The sequence below is a fragment of the Macaca nemestrina genome, chromosome 2, assembly GCF_043159975.1.
Source record: "Macaca nemestrina isolate mMacNem1 chromosome 2, mMacNem.hap1, whole genome shotgun sequence".
NCBI classification, from domain to species: domain Eukaryota; kingdom Metazoa; phylum Chordata; class Mammalia; order Primates; family Cercopithecidae; genus Macaca; species Macaca nemestrina.
Window position 1 is genome coordinate 28,572,994 of NC_092126.1, and position 20,975 is coordinate 28,593,968.

At 37.6% G+C, this 20,975-nt stretch overlaps 1 protein-coding gene across 7 annotated transcripts in view; it reads right to left on the bottom strand.

Moving 5' to 3' along the window:
• Positions 1-20,975, bottom strand: part of LOC105465816 (potassium voltage-gated channel subfamily H member 8) — a 383,293-nt gene that overhangs the window by 16,596 nt on the left and 345,722 nt on the right. For all 7 annotated transcript variants that reach the window (XM_071090847.1, XM_071090848.1, XM_071090846.1 and 4 more), the window contains 4 exons: positions 9,766-9,804; positions 4,875-5,230; positions 2,771-2,877; positions 140-216 (listed from right to left, as the gene is read on the bottom strand). In XM_071090847.1, the coding sequence (XP_070946948.1) occupies positions 140-216; positions 2,771-2,877; positions 4,875-5,230; positions 9,766-9,804 (579 nt within the window). The remainder of the gene's footprint in view (positions 1-139; positions 217-2,770; positions 2,878-4,874; positions 5,231-9,765; positions 9,805-20,975) is intronic.

Below are 20,975 nucleotides of genomic sequence, written 5' to 3' on the forward strand. Positions count from 1 at the left end.
AGGCAGAGTAGGGATTCACCCATGGTGGTCTCATTCTGGAATGCATGCTTGTAACTACTATATTACACTGCTTCTGTGAGTAACTAGGATCTATATCTCCTCTTACCATTTAAGTATGACCAAAGAAAGAGCTCCATACCTCACTGTTGAGTTTGTTTATCTGCTGCTTGGTCTCCTCTGCTTTGATGAAGAGAACAGCAGCTCCAATCTCTGGATCTGGAAAGTGACACACACACAGAATGAGTCCTTTAGGAATAAATCTCATATTTGAGGATTGAGGCAATTAGAATATGGAAGAAAGCCCACGCTACCACTTTTAATCTTTTCTGATGTCTGTGCACTGTACTGTCTTTTGGGGATCAAGCAAGTGTTTTGTATTCCTCTGGATGGCACCAGATATACACATCATGGTGGTGATTGCACCTACAGTGACTGGATGTGTCCATTGCAAATACCCCATTTCCTCGAGTACAGTCACCACCATTTTCCAAGATGGCACGTTTCCTTTTCTTTGACCATTGTTTAAAACTGTATCATAGTTAGTGCTCAAGCCATAGAAAAGGGATATTATTTGCATCCTCTCGTTCCATTCTAAACATTGATTCCTGTGCCCACGAGCACATTTTCCTCCCACATATATATCAGCTACTAATATCCACTGCAGGTTGCCTTTCTTTTCCTGCATCACTCTAAAGGGTAATTTCTCCCAGCTTTTAGTTCTTCTTCTTCACTTTTTCTCTACTTTGCTCTTCCAAATATATTTATTTTTGTCAGGGACAAGAGTACAGGTGAGTCAGTGCCAGCTTGAGTGGAAAAGATTTGACAGATATAACCACCCTAATTCTGGTCAATTATGAGGAGAAAACTTGTTGGTAGGGGAAGAAAAGTAACTCAAAACACTCTGAAACAGAGTAATAAGAAATTGTTTTGCATATATATCTTGCAGAGATAATCCATTCATTCAACGAATGATTGAAGGTCATATACTATAGGCCAGCCCTCTTTTAGAGGAGATAGCAACCAATAAAGAAAATACAGTTGACACTCATGGAGTTTAGAATCGAGCAGGAAAAATAAACATTTAAAAAGTAGGCCAGGCATGGTGGCTCATGTTTGTAATCCCAGCATTTTGTGAGGTTGAAACAGGAGGATTGCTTGGGCCCAGGAGTTCAAGACTAGCCTGGGCAACATAGGGAGATCCCATCTCTACAAAAAAAGTAAAATAACTAATATAAAGTAATTATGCAATAGGTTTGAATTTCATACAAAGGGCAACATAAAACCATATTAGGGTTTTAAGCATAGGAATAGAGTAATACAAATAAATTTGAATTAATAAAATTCACTTTGCATAGAAAACGGTGTGAGGTCAAAGAAAAGACTTTGGTAGTCAGGCAAGCAAGAGATAGATGTAGCTAGAGAAAGAGTGGTAGCAGCAATGATAGAAAGTCTTAGAGAGAACTAAGATATTTCGGAAGTTGCTTCTAGAAAGCTTGTTGCTTGAATGCATAAGCATAGGGGTAGGTGATAGGCTAAGGAAGAGGAAGAAGCTAAAAGAGTGGTAGGACTAGAAATATGTGAATGAAATGGTGAGTTTCTGTGCATTGTCTCTAGTTGAACCAAAAAGATAAATATCCAATTGAGGTGTCAACAGGCTTTCATTGCAAATATATCAGTTTGATGATAACTATGATTTCTTTGATCCTTGGTCCAAGCACAGTAATATCAACATATGTAAGTCAATTAAATCAATAAATCAAGACTGTACCCCTTATCCTTTTGCATTCTCCTCACTTCACACTCCCAATCAAGGAATTTCACAAGTATCCTTTAGTTTCCGAAGATGAGTGCTGGAAAGAATTACTGATTCAGATGAAATGCTGGTATTCTACCAGAGAAACATCTCCAGAACTGTAAATTCAAATGTCTTTCTTGGGTTTGGCTTTGTTCATAAAGGGATTTGTTAATTACCAGGACATTCTAACACAAGGATTTTAGAACTTGGTGGGAAGGGAAGGGGAGGCTGGGTGAGAATTGCTGGCCTTGAATTAGGTAGTTTGCTGGTAATTGTTTTGGATTGTCTCTGCCTATTCAACACATGTTCATTATTCTCTTTTTATCAAATACAGGTGTGTCTTCTTTAGAGTTTGTCATTTTATTTGTCTTGTTGACAGAATCCCTCTTATGAGCAACAAACTCAAGATTGAAAAGTAAAGACAGGGATTAGAGTTGGAGTACCCTCACATTAATTCACCATCACTGAAGGTTAGCACATCACATAGTTGTCCATCATTTCCAACATGCTTATATCTTTCTGAAGTTGTTTTTCCTCTGGAAAACTGCAATATATAACCTCACACTGAACAAATTGCTTAAATATAACCAATGTTCCTTCAGTGCACAATCAACATGGCATTTCCTCTAGATAATGCTTTTGTGGATTAATCTAAATTTATAATAGTAAAATATGGTTATCCTCTGAAATATAGCAGAAATTTGAGTCTCCTGGCTTACCAATTACCTTGGCTGCTAAAGGGCAGCTCATCCAATCTGGACAGAGAAATGATCACAAATGACATTTTAACTTTGAAATGGCATAAACTCATGTCAAATTATTCAATGGTATTGGTAAGGGTCTATGACAGAGAGAATATTCTAAGGACAGGAAAGCAAAAACAAACAAACAAACAAACAAAAAAATGTCCATAGCAAACATTACAAGTTAATAAGAAATATTGTACCTTGGGAGAAGACTAAATATAGATCTTACCTCCAAGAGGAGGAGAAATTCTGGGCTCTGATCTGATTCGTTCAGAGCCAAAATCAAAAGTCTGACTTTCTTCACTGCTGTTTCCATCTTCAATTCCATCAACAATCCTACTTAAAATAAAGGAAATTGACTGGTTGTGGATTCATATTCATGGATTCCAGTATTTTTAAAAGAGTTAAAAGATATTATGTTAAATTTCTAAATTCTAGACACTCTAGAACTGAACTATTTGATATAGTAACCATTAGCCTTCTATTGCTATTGAGTACCTGAAATGTGGTTTGTGCAAATTAAGATGTGCTGTAACAATAAAATACACACTGGATTTTGAAGAATGTGTTGAAAAAATGTAAATTATTTCACTGACTATTTTTATATTATTTAAATTTAAAATAATATTTGGAACATATTCTGTCAAATAAAATAATTATTAAAATTAATTTCACTTTTATCACGCTTAAAAATGTAGCTGTTAGAAAATTTAAAATTATATATGTAGCTCACAATTTTATATCACATTATGTTTCTTATCACACACTGATGTTGTAGACAGAGGTTCTTTTACTTATTCTCAGATTCAAAACTTTAAGGTATGGTACAAAAGTCCTCTTACCTAAATTCATGTTAAATCACAACTCTCCAGGTTTTAACCCTTAGCATCACAGAAAATAAATATTACACCTCTACTCTAGACTTACAGAAAATTCTAAATGTAAGAGTTAAAGAATTTTATTTAAATCAGTATTTAGTCTTCTTTTCATGGTAAATAGTATCTAATCCACTCATTATTTTAAAAAAATACAAGTCGATTGTAGAAAATTTAAACATAAAGGTAACAAAAAACCAGAAAATAAAAATCACCTGTAATCTACTACTATAGTCAATATTTTGATGTATGTCCCTAAAATATTATTTTCTCTCTAAAGGAACATATATTCTTTTCATAAATGTAGGATCATATTGTATATAAACCTTTCTTTCTCAGCTCTGATACAGTCTCTTCCGGTTTATAATTTATTATGTTTAATTTTAGTATAAACTTAGAAGGAGAGTTAAGCAATATTTTCAAATTACCATCTCCAACTGAATTCTTGAAAATTTATCATCTGCCTACTTTTTACTAAACCTATTTTATCTTTTCCTTAATATTTTATATTAATGAATAAGAATGTTGTTCAAATAAATAATAAAACTATAGTATTTGAGAAAGATCACTTGCTTTATAAGCAGAAAAACAAACTTTTAATCCACCTTTCAGTACTTAGTATCTCTGAGATCTTGGATAAAATCTTTACCCTTTGAGTTTCACTTCTTACAACTTTATAATAGAGATAACACAAACTATAGGGTTCTGAGAAGATTAAATGCAACTGTGAATGTGAAATTACCTAGCAAAGTACATGAAACATAAAAAGTAATACATATTTTGTTCATGCTTTTATTTATTATTCAGCTGTTATGTGGTTTTGATGATGGCTGTTGCTTTTCTACACCATGGCCTACCCCTGAACATCTTCGGAATCAGGATTTTTCATGCTTTCAATCACCTTTAGTGGATTCTAAAATGATTTTTAAGAAATTAAAAATAGAACCATGCTATGTTACTTATTGAAGAGACCAGAAATAAAACTAAGTTTTAGCCATCCTTGATAATAAGGCAAGAATAGTATGAAAAATAAAAATCTGCATTTCATTTTCTTCCTAATTTCAACTGGTTGCTTATGAAACTTTTGGTAAGATCGAGCACTGAGGGGTTAACATTGATGGAGTTTGTTCCATTTCTTTTATTTTCATTATCAATCATAAAATCACAATGTAGGAATATACATTTAACATAATAGGTAGTGCAAAATGAATAAAGGGAGTAAAGAAGGATTTCTGAACATTTAGTATTTTGAGAACATGACTAAAGCTATTTTGCTCATCCTGCATGCACACACACTTGCACATATACTCAAAAAACTGCCCACAAAACTCAGAAAAGCTGAGGATTCCAGGAGAGGAATCTGTGGAGTAGAAAGGCTCAGAAGGCTGAAGGCAGGTACTACTCTGTGTAAAAGGCAGCCACGATCATGTGAGAAAGTTATATGATATGAACTCTCACCTTGGACTGAGGTCTGGGGGTCCAGCATTATTCAAAGTTGAAAGTTGCAATTTCAAGTTCTTCTCTTTCCTTTTATTATGGTTGGGGGGGTCAATTTCCTGCTTGGTTTTGGGGGAATTTGACTTGGAGACTCTGATAGGTGAGTGAAAGGGCACCGTTCCCGAGGCCAGTTGCTTTAAGCTTAAGCCCAGGTAGGTTTTACTGCTTCCAACCTTCTTGTTGCGTGAAGAAGATCCCCTTGTGCAGATGGGAGAGAGAGAGGCCGTCTCCTCTTCCTCCCCCTCCTCCTCCTCTTCCTCATCTTCCACAATGGATGGGAGTCGCTTGTTGATGCTGCCATTTCCCTTGGGCTCTGACTAAATTAGTGGATAATATGAATTAGCACAGACTACAAAGACCGCAGAAGAAGTATCTCATTAATGCTGGAGGTCTCATTTGAACAAAGTCAAATTTCTTAGAGACTCTTTTCATTAAAACTGAAGTCTTTGCAGATTTTGTTATTATTTTATCAGGTGCTAAAGGTCTTCCCACTTCTGCTCTTCTCCAGGTTTACCCTCTATGCTTTCTTGATGTTAGCCCCTGATTTTAACCCTCCTCTTGGTCTTTTAAACTGTCTTCATGGGGAGCCACGTGAAAGGTGCATTATACCAGGTTTGCAACTGGATTTTAATTCAACCTGTCATTTGTAATAGTATATGATGGCATGCTCTTAGAAATAAAGACATTTTCCATTTTAATGGAGGGTCTTAGGTCTTGTTATTTAAAATTACAGGATCTTTACTGGAACTTTACATGGAGATTAATCAGCAAAATTGCGTTATTCTTGAGAATAAAAAAAGCTTTCCTGTTTTGGATCACATGAATGGAAGAAGATCAGAAGTATTCTCAGCTACTCTGCTTCCTGCTCTCCTTGTTCTTTCCAGTCACTAGCAAGAAAAGAAGCAAACCACCTGGTCTGCTTCCTTTGAAGAGCCTTGGAAAAGGAAGGAAAAATAGTCTTGCCAAAACCCATCCTATAACTACTGGACTCTTGACTGGGATCATTCAACTTTGTAGACTAAGAAGAGGAAAGAAAGAGTGTGGGAAAAGACAATTGAGGTGATGATGGAAGGGCTAGGGCAGTAAACACAGCAAAGGCTAACTAGTGGCCCTCAACAGAGTCACTGTAATAGTGTGTGCTTTTTGCTTTGCCCCAGACATGGCTTCTCTTCTCACTTTTCTGTGCCTCCGTCTTTTTTGAAAATTGATTCCCTTATACCCGATCATCAATAATTTATAATAAAAATAAGGCAAAGAACTGAAAATCTCTAAGATTACTATTCAAACTCTGGGCTGTCATGGTTATTGACTTAAAGGAATAGTTGTTCTTTTGTTGTATAGGGATTTTGCTGTATATATTACAGGTATAATAACATTGCAGTGACTTATAGGCAATAGTCCATTCAGTGTAGGCCATCGATGCTGAGTGAAATGTATAGTTTACTCATGAAGTTCTTGTACTTTAATCTCATTAGCTCAAAATTTCTTGAAGAAATGGCATTCTTAGACTCATCTTTCCAAATACGTATGGTTATTTTAATTAAGGATGAGGTCATACTTTTGTTTGTTTGTTTTGCTGGGACAGTCATGATGTTACTCTTGTTTGTTTTTCACAGCATTTAAAACTCTGTGTTTTTAACAAAAACTGGGCCTACACGGAATTACAGGGGAACATTTGTACACTAGCATTGTTGGATAGAAAAATTAGTTTACCCAGCTAAAGACACAACAGGGCAAACTTAATCTAAGAAATGAGAAACAATGAGCGCATTCTCTAATTAGAATTCTGTTTACATTTGCATTGGCAAGTTAATCATTCCTTTGTTTCAAGAAGCCTCTATTGGCTCTAATTGAATTCTCTGACTAATAACCTGTCAAGTATTTGTACTTCTACAAGTTTGTGGAAATTTCATACCTCCATTTTGTCATGGAGACTTGGTGTCTTGGACAAGGTGCTTAGATACTGACTCACAATCAGTGCAGCAGACATTACTTATACCAATAATCAATTATCCCACCTGCCATCATTGCAGGCAGGACCTAAGTTTATTATATTATTAAATATTCAGCCTCACATTAGCCTCTGTGCAGGAGTATCAGTTACTTTCTTCAGGCCATCTATATAAAAACAGCTGCTTTCTGCATGTAGCTGGATTCACCTGTTATACACTGCCATGAAGTTCAACCACAGAACTCTTCCTTCTCAACTGATGTATCTTTTCATTTTCTTCCTGGAAAATGCTTTCACGAAGGCACTAGGGTTTTTATACTCATAGTTAAACAAATCTAGAATTTGGCTCATGATACTTTGCTGGAATAGCCACTTCAAAGTTACAAATGACTAGATTCCATCAAATCTGTCCTGACTACAGGGGAAACAGAACAAAGTCTAGTGGTTGAAATTCATGAACTTCCAGTTACACAGTCCTAAAAAAAAAAAAAGTCCTGTGACTTACTAGCTGTAACCTCGGTCAAATAATATAATTATTAAATTATTGGTTTCTTCATATGTAAATTAGGAATGGTGTGAGGAAAACACTAGATATTAGATAATGAAAACCAAGCACTTTAGCAATGTGCAAAGAGTTTAATAAATGCTTGCCTACATGATGCTGATGATCATAAAGAAAATGAAAACATTTATACTGTGGCAAGTGCTACAAAGGGTTCTGGTTACCTCCTTTTATGCAATATCCTCCCTTCTTTCTTAGTTAACAGAACTCTCAGCAATGCACCCTCCACAAAGATTACCTTTCTCAGGTTCCCTTGCCACTTGGTTTGGCCATGAGGCTAAGTTATGAGATGGTAGCATATAAGTGAACAGGTTTTAAGAAATTTTTAGAAAGGCTCATAGAAACACTGTAACCTCTGTCTTACTCTTGCACATTTCTTTTGTTTGTACTCTGAAGTATGGATTAAGTGAATGTATGTTCAGCAGTCCCCATGGAGAATGAGATCTTGGAGAAGGAAACCATATTTTGAGAATGATGATGCAAAAATAATAAATAATACATCCTGGCACCTTATTGACACATGGGAGTTTTCATATTTTTCATTTCTGGACTTGTCTATGAGAGGGAAACAACAACCTGTTATTCTGGTGGTTTTAACTTTACAAATTAACTTTAGCCTAAATTATACAGAGGATTTTGTTGTTGTTTAAAGTTTAGGATGTTGTAGTCTTGGAACAGATCTTCATTTTCAGAGTTCTATGAAAGGCAGAGGAATTCAAATTGAAAAATACAAAAAAAAGTCTCTTTTTTTTTCATAAGAAAGAGAGTATAGAAAGGTCTGAGGTGAAAGCAGTGCAGTAGAAAGGAAAAGCTGTCTGATGAGAAGAGTTAAGACATAAAGACGTTTATGGAACATAAAGGCCATTTTGCTTGTTGCTGAGGAGGATTTTGTAGAAATAAGAGAGAAAAGACAATTAGTGCCAGGAGAAACTTGAATGAAAGCACTGAAATGCTTTAAGAGCTTCTAAGAAGCTTCCCAACGTAATATTAAAAGTGGGCCTGTAATCTTAGCACTTTGGGAGGCTGAGGCAGGCAGATCACTTGAGGTCAGCAGTTCAAAACCAGGTTGGCCAACACGTTGACCCATTTCTACTAAAAAATACCAAAAAAAAAAAAAAAAAAAATTAGCGGTGTGTGGTGGTGCATGCCTGTAATCCCAGCTACTTGGGAGGTGGAGGCAGGAGAATCATTTGAACCCAGGAGGCAGAGGTTGCAGTGAGCTGAGATCACACCACTGCAATCTAGCCTGTGCAACAGAGGAAGACTCATTCTATGATAAAGACACATGCACACATATGTTTATTGTGGCACTATCCACAATAGCAAAGACTTGGAACCAATCCAAATGCTCATCAATGATAGACTGGATTAAGACAATGTGGCACATATACACCATGGAATACTATGCAGCCATAAATAAGGATGACTTCATGTCCTTTGCAGGGACAAGGATGAAGCTGGAAACTATCATTCTCAGCAAACTATCACAAGATCAGAAAACCAAACACCACATGTTCTCACTCATAAGTAGGAGTTGAACAATGAGAGCACATGGACACACGGAGGGGAACATCACACACCGTTGCCTGTTGGGGGTGGGGGGCTAAGGGAGGGATGACATTAGGAGAAATACCTAATGTAGGTGATGGGTCGATGGGTGCAGCAAACCACCATGGCACAGGTATACCTATGTAACAAAACTGCATGTTCTGCACATGTAACCCAGAACTTAGTATAATTAAAAAAAAAAAAAATTAACCCTATTTGACCCTTCTCCACCATCATCTTCAGTACATTCTTAATGTCTTCATAATGCATTATGTAATTTGATCTATTTGTGTGCCTCTGTGTCACAGGATTATTGGTAATAAAAGTCTAGCTAATAATCTTAACGAATCAGTTTTTTCGGGAAACTTTTCTTGAAATTAGAGAGTTCTTAAAAGTTGAAACTGTTTTAAAAGTTCATTGAATCATAAAACATGGTTCCAGAATATCTCTCAACCATATTTTTAGCATTATTGACATTTACAAGAAAAAGTCTGACTACCAATTTTAAATGCGATGAAAGTACTTTTAAGATCAACACCTTAGGACTTTACATTTGGCATGTTTTGGTAACAAACTGCTTTATAATGGTAACTATAAAATGCTTCCATAGAAATATGAGTTTCAATTCTCCTCTATACTCAAACTCAAGCAAATCAGTTGCCACATCTCTCATTGGAAAGTCAAGTAGGGAAAGTAAAAAATAAATACATGAAATTCTGAAGAGAAAGACAGATTTATTGGTAATTCTCCAGATTTTAGATAAATATTTTGCTCTTTAACAAAAGCCATACCTGTGAGACTGTAGATTTGTTTGATAGTCTTGATATCACCTGAAAGAACAAACAGAAGTGTTAATCATTGTATGTCTTCTGGTGGTTTGGGGCTGGGTGAAATGCAGCAGGCAGAGGAAAGAGAAGTATGTACAGAGTTTGCGGGAGGGCAGGAGCACAGGAAGGGGTGTGGATCTACCTGTGCAGGCTAGAGAAGAGAAAACACCTTCTACAATGTGCCAAAAACAACTGCCTCATCCTACCCTCTAGGACCACTACTGATCAGGTGTGTGTAATGAGAAAAGGAGCACCAAGTTGAATGTCTACCACAGGATACCACACCTAGGAAATAATGACCACAATAGTGGGCTTATTGGCTGTATTTTCCACCTTGATGCTTCGTTCTCTCTCCTTTTTTTTCCTATATCTCCCTATTCTTCTTTCTTGCTATTTTGCCAATTTTGCTCATCTTCCTTGATTTTTCTTTCTGTCTCTGTGGAAATAGAAATCTATGAAATCGTTTCTTACTTAATTTCATTACTTCTATTTATTGGCCTCTCTTTTTGCCTGAACGCTCATAGGCATGAGCTATTCATCCTGTTCCACTTGTTTTCCACTATCTCACCATGGTAATCCCTGTGGACTAGGTTTCAGTTTACTGGGAATTCTAATCCCCTAATTGAATCAAATATTCCATTGATTACAAAAAAAGAAGAAAAACTGCTGCTAATCAGTGTTGATATGCCATCAATTGTAAGACAGATTTAAATTTCAGAGATGCTAAAATTGGGGAAAAATATATATCTTACTTAGGCTTGAATCTCACGACACATTTTGTATAAAATCAAACTATGGCACTATAGAGGAGTATATTAAAAACATGCACCTTCCACGATGTACAAAGAAGCTCTGGAAATTATAAGATGACCTGGAAACATGCTTCTGATATTATCTACATTGTTTTTGTTCAAATATATTATTTCATTTTAATGTGGTAATAGATGCTGTTAATTAACATGATTTTATTCACATGAAAAAAATTTGTACTTGAAAATGATCTGCCTAGAAAGCCAGACATATTTGGTAATTCTGTCACCCTCCCCTCATTTTTTTCCCTAGATGATTAGGGAAATAGATCTGTTATATTTACACAAATGCCAGGATCATTATTGCTGTGCAAATATATGTTTCATCAGTGTTTAATTTTATGATAGCAGTCAACCGATTCTACATCTCCTTAGCTGCCTAAATATGCATTAATCAGATGCATTTTAGAAATAAGTTTTGTGATAATTCCCTAACTAAATGGTGACAAATAAAACAGCTGAATAGTTAAAAATGTGAAAAATAAAACAAAATTATGGTGTTCTTGCTACTGTGGTAGACATGAAAACATGTTTGGAAAAAGCCTTTCATTTATAGCTTGGATTACAGAAGAACATCACAATGGGATTCAGGAAGCCTGAACACCTCCAATCACAGATACCCTTAGAGATATAAGAGAACGATGCTGGCCTTAGCAGTTTCCAGCTGTCTGGTTTACCACTAGATGAGTTCTGCCAAGTTGCTGAATCCCAGAGTCATTTTTCTATACTAGTGCTTTTCAAACATATTATGTGCACATGAATTACTTAGGGATCTCCTTAAAATGCAGATTCCGACATGGGAGGTCTGAGGTGGGGCCTGAAATTCCTAATTTCTAGTTAGCTCCCAGGTAATACTGGTGCTGCTGGCCCTGGAGACACATTTTGAGTAGTAAGAGCTTATGACCAACATCACAGTTATTATCATCCTATTTCCTATCAGTTATTTATCCATCATGTGATAAGCACCCTTATAAGTGTTTCCCAGACATTATGCACATTAATTCCCACTGTGATCCTACAAGATAGGTATTTTTAGTCTCTATTCTGCAGAAGAGGAAATAAAAGGACCAAATTAGAGTTAAGTGATTTGGTGATGGCTGCAAAGTAATAACTGACTAAGCAGAGAAATGAACACCAGATTGGCTGTTATTAAGGTTAAATGCAATACTATATTTAAGTGTTCGGCATGCAATATATTTTTCTTCCTCCTACCTTTTGATACCTTTGATTACCCAAGGTAACCTTATCTCATCTTTTACCAAATGTACTGATGGTCAAGAGTCAAGCAGAATAAGCCTAGTACCAAAATCTGGCATAGACACAACGAAAATAGAAAACTTCAGGCCAATATCCCTGATGAATATAGACATAAAAATCCTCAACAAAATACCAGCAAATTGAATCCAGGGAATCCAGGAGCACATCAAAAAGTTCATACAGCATGATCAAGTAGGCTTTATTCCTGGGACGCAAGGCTGTTTTGACATACAGAATTCAATACATGTGATTCACCGCATAAACAGAATTAAAAGCAAAACACGAATGATCACCTCAACAGATGCAAATAAAATCAACTTGCCTTCATGATAATAACCCAGATTAGTCGTCAGAGAAATATACCCGAAAATAGTAAGAGCCATCTCTTGGGCAGGTAGCAGCTCCGTGTTTTCCTGGGACGGTGCGCCCACCGAGGCAAGCCGCCATTTTTGCTGTCTTGCCGCCCTCGCCCCTGTTGCCTTCAGGCTTCCAGAGGGTGCGTGGTGACAAGGGACTGGTGCAGATCCCCAGCACCATGGAGCTGCCCTGTGGAAAAAGCAGCCAGACCTTTTTCCACACAGGTCTCCGATCCTGTTTCTCCTTACGGGGCGGCCCTTGTGACCTGGGACTCCAACACAACTACCCTGTCCCCACCTGAACTTGCCAGTTGGAGGTGGCTCTGCAGTTCTCACAGCAGGAACTCCCGGAGAAAACCCACAATCCCTCTGCTATTGCAGCTGCAGTGGTACCGCCCTAACCGCTCTGTCTGGGGCTAGGGAAGGAACAAAAGGCCTAGTCACTATGCTGGCACCTTCAGCACACTACACACGGTAAGGAGAGGAATCCAGACCCTCTTCCCTGTGAGCCCAGGCCTCCCACTCTTCATGAGGCAGGGCCTCTGGCTCCGGACCACAGATCAGCCTCCTCATCACAGCAGAGCACACCCACTGGTACTGGCTCTGAGGTTCCCTGGTGAGGGCTCCCAGAGGCAATCAACAGCCCCTCTTGTCATTGCCACAGCAGTGGTTCTGCTCCTCCTGCCCTTGGTATAGGGAAGAAACAGTCTGAGGGCTTCACATATGCTCGGAGTACACCACAGCCACCATACAGGGAGAAGCTCAGTCTCTCCTCCCTATAAGCTCTTGAACCTCCATTCTTCACCAGGCAGGGACCCCAGTTCAGGCCAGCAGTGCATTTGTCTCATCCCCTGACTGAACATTTCCAGTGGCAGGGGCTCTGTGTTTCTCTGAGACAGAGGTCCCAGAGACAACTGAAGGCCCACTCCCATGGCCACTGCAGAGTGGTACTGCTCTTGCTGCCCTCGGACTGGGAAAGGCACAAAGATCCTGAGCGCTTTAACCACACTTCTAGGAAGCTGTAGTTGCCCCCAGGAGAAGAGGCCAGTCTGTCTACCCTATGACCTACCCACTCTCCCTGCTTGTTATCAGGTAGGGCGCCCCCAGCTTGGGCCCCCAGTGCAGCCACCCCAACCTTGGCTGATTATACTGATTGGTAGCAACTCTGCATTTCTCTGGAGTGGAGCCCCCAGAGACAAGAGAAAGGCCCTCTGTCACAGCCACTGCTAAGGTCCCTGGCCTTGCTGCCTCCAAGCTGAGGAGGCCACATAAAGCCTGAGCTCACCCCAGAGTTGCAGTGTGCAGCCCAGGAGAGCCAAACCGAGATCTGCAGCTAGCACTCAAGTGGGAGAGGAGCTCACACTGTCAGAGTGCTGACAGAGAGCACAGCTGCAATCATGAGGAAATACAGAGGAGCCACATGGCCAAGCAAGTGCCTACCTACTGGCCATTTCACTTAAGCACCACCTACTGGATCACAGCACAAACTTCAACACCAAAAATACTTTTGGTAATAGGCTCCTCTGTGAAACCAAAGAACTCAGCTAAAAATAAAGGCCCTGCACAAAGCCTTGGCCCTCTGAAAACATCCAGAAATGAAACCTACTGATTATACCCAAATTACACCACAGTTAGAGGAACACCAGCCCACACAGATGAGAAAGAACTAGCGTAAGAACTCTGGGAGCTCAAAAAGGCAGAGTGGCCTCTTTCCTCCAAACAACCACGCTAGTCCCCCAGCAAGGGTTCCTAACTGGGTTGAAATAGCTCAAATGCCAGAGATAGAATTCAGAATATGGATGGGAACATAGACCATCGAGATTGAGGAGAAAGTGGGCACCCAATACAAAGAATCTAATGAGTACCATAAAATGATTCAGGAGCTGATGGATGAAATAATCGTTATAAAACAGAAGCAAATAGCTGAAAAACACACTACAAGAATTTTGCAATGCAACCTCAAGTATTAACAGCAGAATAAACCAAGCTGAGGAAAGAATCTCAGAGTTCAAAAACTGGCTCTCTGAAATAACTCAGTAAGACAGAAAATACATAAAAAAGAATAAAAAAGGATGAACGAAACCTCTGAGAAATATGAGGTTATGTAAAGAGACCAAAATCTATGAATCACTGGGTCCCTGAAAGAGCTAGGGAGAAAGCAAGCAACTTGGAAAACATATCGCAGAATATCATTCATGCAAACCTTCCCATCCTCACTAGACAGGCCAACATTCAAATTCAGAAAATGCAGAGAAATCCTGTGAGATACTACAGAGGAAGACATCCCCAAGACAGAGAGTCATCAGATTTTCCAAGGTCGAAATATAAGAAAAAATGTTAAAGGCAGTTAGAGAGAAGGGGTAGGTCAGCTACAAAGGGAACCCCATGAGGCTAACAGCAGAATTTTCAGTAGAAACTCGACAAGCCAGAAGAAATTGGGGGCCTATATCAACATTCTCTTTTTTTAAAAAAACTTTATCTTAAGTTCAGGGGTACATGTGCACGTTTATTATATAGGTAAATTTGTGTTACGGGGGTTTGATGTACAGATTATTTCATCGCCCATGTACTAAGCCTAGTACCTATTACTCATATTTTCTGATCCTCTCCTTCCTCCAACCCTTCACCCTCTGGTAGGTCCCAATGTCTGTTGCTCCCCTCTTGGTGTCCATGTGTTTTCATCATCTAGTTCCCACTTACAAGTGAGAAAATGTGGCATTTGGTTTTCTCTTCCTGCATTAGTTTGCTTAGGATAATGGCCTCCAGCTCCATCCATGTTCATTTAGAGAACATGATCTCATTTTCTTTTATGGCGGTGTAGTATTCCATGGTGTGTGTGTGTGTGTGTGTGTGTGTCTGTGTATGTATGCATGTGTATATATATGTATATATACATAGATACACACTATATATACATATATACACATATATACATACATATATAAAATATATCTCATATTTTATTTTATCCAGTCTATCATTGATGGGCTTGTAGACTGATTCCATATCTTTGCTATTGTGAATAGTGCTGCAATGAACATATGTGTGCATGTGTCTTTATGGTAGAACAATGTGTATTCATTTGGGTATATACCCAGTAATGTGATTGCTGAGTTGAATGGTAGTTGTGCTTTTAGCTCTTTGAGGAATCTGCACACTGCTTTTCACAACAGTTCAACTAATTTACACTCCCACCAACAGTGTATTCTTCCTTTTTCTCTGCAATCTTTCCAGCATCTGTTATTTTCTGACTTTTTAATAATAGATATCTAACCGGTGTGAGATGGTATCTCATGGTTTTGATTTGCATTTCTCTAATGATCAGTGATATTGAGTTTTTTTTTCATATGACTGTTCGCCACTTGTATGTCTTTTTTTGAAAAGTGTCTGCTCATGGCCTTTACCCACTTTTTAGTGGAGTTGTTTGTTTTTTGCTTGTAAATTTGTTTAAGTTCTTTATGGATGCTGAATATTAGACCTTTTTCAGATGCATGATTTGCACAAATTTTCTACCACTCTGTAGGCTGTTTGTTGATAATGTCTTTTGTTGTGCAGAAGCTCTTTACTTTAATAATTAGATCCCACTAGTTAATTTTTGCTTCTGTTGCAATTGCTTTCAGCATCTTTGTCATGAAATCTTTGCCAGGTCCTATGTCCAGAATGGTATTTGCCTGAGTTGCCTTCCAGGGTTTTTTTATAGTTGTGGGTTTTACATGTAAGTCTTTAATCCATCTTGAGTTGACTTTTACATATGGTGAAAGAAAGGGGTCCAGTTTCAATCTTTGCATATGGCTAGCCAGTTATCCCAGAACTATTTATTGAATAAGGAGTTCTTTCCCCATTGCTGGTTTTTGTCAGCTTTGTTGAAGATCAGATGGTTGCAGGTGTGTGGCCTTATTTCTGGACTCTCAATTCTGTTCCATTGACCTATGTGTCTGTTTTTGTACCAGTACCTCAGCATTCTTAAAGAAAATAATTTTCAACCAAGAATTTTATATCCAGCCAAACTAAGCTTCATAAGTGGAAGAGAAATAAGATCCTTTCCAGACAAGTAAACGCTGAGGGAATTCATGACCACCAGGCCTGCCTTACAAGAGGTCCTGAAAGGAGCACTAAACATGGAAAGAAAAACAAACAAACAAACAAACAAACATACCAGCCACTACAAAAACACGCCTAAGTACACAGACCAGTGACACTACAAAGCAACCGTACAAACAAATCTATATAATAGCCAGCTAACAACATAAGAGGATGAAATCCACACAGATAAATATTAACTTGGAATGTAGATGGGCTAAATGCTCCACTTAAAAGTAACAGAGTGTCAACATGGAGAAAGAAGCAATACTCCCTGGTATGCCATCTTCAAGAGGTCCATCCCACATGCAATGACAATCACAGGCTCAAAATAAAGGGATAAAGAAAAATCTACTAAGCAAATGGAAAACAGAAAAAGGCAGTGGTTGCTATCATAATTTCAGACAAAACAGACTTTAAACCAACAAAGACCACAAAAGATAGAGTAGGACATTACGTAAAGAGTCTAATTCAACAAGAAGACCTAACTATCCTAAATATACATATACCCTCAAGAGAGGAGCACCCAATTCATAAAGAAAGTTCTTAGAGACCTGCACAGAGACTTTGATTCCCACATAATAATAGTGGGAGACTTCAACATCCTACTGAGAGTATTAGACAGATTGTTCAGGCAGAAAATTAACAAAGATATTCAAGACCTGAATTCAACACTTGAATAAATGGACTTGTTAAGTGTCTACAAAACTCTCCACCCAAATATACAAAACAACAGAATATACATTCTTCTCATTGCCACGTGGCACATATTCTAAAATCAATCACAAAATTAGACATAAAATAATCCTCAGTAAATTCAAAGAAACTGAAATTATACCAACCACATTCTTGGACCACAGTGCATAAAAACAGAAATCATCATTAAGAAAATCTCTCAAAACCATACAATTACATGGAAATTAAACAACCTGCTCCTGAATGAGTCTTAGGTAAATAAGCTAAGGCAGAAATCTAAAAGTTATTTGAAACTAATGAGAACAAAGACACAACATACCAGAATCTTTGGGACACAGCTAAGGCAGTGTTAAGAGGAAGTTTATAGCACTAAACAACCACATCAAAAAGTTAAAAAGATCTCAGATTAACAACCTAACATCACAACTAAAGGAACTAGAGAAGCAAAAGCAAACCAACCCCAAATATAGCAGGAGATAAGAAATAACCAAAATTAGAGCTAAACTGAAGGAAATTAAGACATGAAAAATCATACAAAGGATCAATGAATCCAATAGTTGGTTTTTAAAAAAATTAGTAAGACAGACCATTAGCTAGACTAACAAAGGAAAGAAGAGAGAAAAGCCAAATAAACACAATTAGAAATAAAAAAGGGAATGTTACCACTGACCCTACAAGAATACAAAAAAACCCTCAGAGACTACTACAAACACCTCTATGCACACAAACTAGAAAATCTAGAAGAAACTGATAAATTCCTGGACACATACAACCTCCTAAAACTGAGCCAGGAGGAAATTAAATCCCTGAACAGACCAATAATGAGTTCCAAAATTGAATCAGTAATCAAAAGCCAACCAACCACAAAAAAGGTGCAGGACTAGACAGATTCACAGCCAAATTATGCCAGTAATATAAAGAAGAGCTGATACCATTCTGACTGAAAGTATTCCAAAAATTTGAGAAGGATAGACTCCTTCCTAACTCATTGTATGAGGCCAGCATCATCCTGATACCAAAACCTGGCAGAGACACAACAAAAAAAGAAAAATTCCGTTCAATATCCTTCATGAATACAGACAAAAACCCTCAACAAAATACTAGCAAACTGAAACCAACAGCACATCATAAAGCTAATTCACCATGATCAAGTAGGCTTTATCCCTGGGATGCAAAGTCGGTTCAACATATACAAATAAATAAATATGATTCATCACGTAAAGAGAATTAAAGTAAAAAACCCATGATTATCTCAATAGATGCAGAAAAGGCTTTTGGTAAAATTCAACATCGCTTCATGTTAAAACCCTCAATAAACTAGTCATTGAAGGAATATATTTTAAAATAATGAGAGCCATCTATAACAAATCCACAGCCAATATAATACTAAATGGGCAAAAGCTAGAAGCATTCTGTTGAAAACCAGAACAAGACAGGGATGCCCTCTATCACAACTCCTATTCAACATAGTACCGGAAGTCTTGGCCAGGGTAATAAGGCAAGAGAAACAAATAAAAGGCTTCCAAATAAGAGAGAAAATCAAACTATCCCTGTGTACAGACGACATAATTTTATATATAGAAAACCCCATAGTCTCTGCCCAAAAGCTCTGTGATCTGATAAACAATTTCAGCAAAGTTTCAGGTACCAAATCAATGTACAAAATCAGTAGCATTCCTGTATACTAACAATATCCAATATAAGAGGCAAATTAAGAATGTAATCTCATTTGCAATTGCCACGAAAAGGGTTAAATACCGAGGAATACAGCTAACCAGAGAGGTGAAAGATATCTACAATGAGAATTATAAAACACTGCTCAAGGAAATCACAGATGACACAAACACATGGAAAAACACCCCATGCTCATGATTAGGAAGAATCAATATCATCAAATTGGCCATACTGCATGGAGTAATTTACAGATGCTAGTCCTATGAAACTGCCAATGACATTCTTCATGCAATTTAAAAAATATTTTAAAATTTGTGCAAAACTAAAAAAGAGCCTGAATAGCAAAGGCAATCCTAAGCAAAAGGACAAAGCTGAGGTATCATGTTACCTGACTTCAAGCTACATTACAAGGCTACAGTAACCAAAATAGCAGGGTCCTGGTACTAAACCAGACATATAGACCAATGGCACAGAATAGAGATCTCAGAAATAAGGCTACACACCTACAACCATCCGATCTTCAACAAAGCCAACAAAAACTAGCAATGGGGAAAGGACTCCCTATTCAATAAGTGGTGTAAATGGTGCTGGGATAGCTGGCTAGCCATATGAAGAAGATTGAAACTGGACCCCTTCCTTAAACTATAAACAAAAGTTAATTCAAGATGAATTGAAGACTTAAATGTGAAACCCAAAACGATAACAATTCTGGAAGATAACCTAGGCAATACCACTCTGGACATAGGACCTGGCAAAGATTTCATGAAAAAGATGCCAAAAGCAATTGCAACACAGGCAATAATTGACAAGTGGGAACTAATTAAAGTATGGAGCTTCTGTAGAGTAAAAGAAACTATCAGCAGAGAAAAAGACAATCTACAGAATGGGAGAAAATATTTGCAAACTGTGCATCCAACAAAAGTGTAATATCCAGAATCTATAAGGAACTTACACAAATTTACAAGCAAAAACAAACAACCCCATAAAAAAGTGGGCAAAGGATAGGAACAGCCACTTTTCAGAAGAAGACATACAAGTGACTAGAAAACATATGAAAAAATGCTCATCATTACTAACCAGTAGAGAAATGCAAATCAAATCCACGATGAGACAGTATTTCAGAGCAGTCAGAATGGCCATTATTAAATTTGAAAAATAAATGCTAGTGAGGTTACGGGGGAAAAGGAACACTTATATACTGTTGGTAAGAGTATACATTAGTTCAACTATTGTGGAAAGAAGTGAAGTGATTCCTCAAAGAGCTAAAAACAGAACTAGCAGTTGATCCAGCAATCCCATTACCGGGTATATAGCCAAAGGAATATACATTATTTTACCATAAAGACACATACATGCATATGTTCACTGCAGCACTGTTCACGATAGCAAAGACATGGAGTCAACCTAAATGGTCATAAATAGAAGACTGAATGTATTAGTTCGTTTTCATCCTGCTGATAAAGATATACCCAAGACTGCGCAATATACAAAAGAAAGAGGTTTATTGGACTTATAGTTCCATATGGCTTAAGAGGACTCACAATCATGGCAGAAGGCAAGGAGGAGCAAGTCACATCTTATATGGATGACAGCAGGCAAAGAGAGAGCTTGTGTAGGGAAACTCCTGTTTTTAAAGTCATTGGCTCTCATGAGATCCATTTACCGTCATAAGAACAGCAACAGAAAGGCCCAGTCCCATGATTCAATCATCTGTCACTGGGTCCCTCCGACAACACATGGGAATTGTGGGAGCTACAAGATGAGATTTGGGTGGGGACACATATCACTGGATAAAGTAAATGTGGTACATATACACTATGGAATACTATGCAGCCACAAAAGAGAATGAGATCCTGCCCTTTGCAGCAACATGGGTGGAGCTGGAGGCAATTATCCTAAGCAAACTAACACAGGAACAGAAAATCAAATATTGCATGTTCTCACTTATAAGTGGCACTAAAAACAAGAAAACAAAGAAGAGAACAACAGACACTAGGGCCTACTTGAGGGTGAAGAGTGACAGTAGGCAAAGGATCAGAAAAAATATCTATTGAGTACTAGGCTTAGTACATGGCTGATGAAATAATCTATATACCAAAACTCTGTGATACACAGTTTATGTATATAGCAAACCTGCACATGTACCCCTGAACCTAAAATAAAAGTTATAATAAAACAATCTATATTAGTGGTTCATCATGTAAAAATGTAATTTGTAATTAAATAACATAAGGAGAATAATGTTGTATAGAGCAGGAAAAATAATAATAATAATAAGACTCATCAATAATAAAGCCACAGC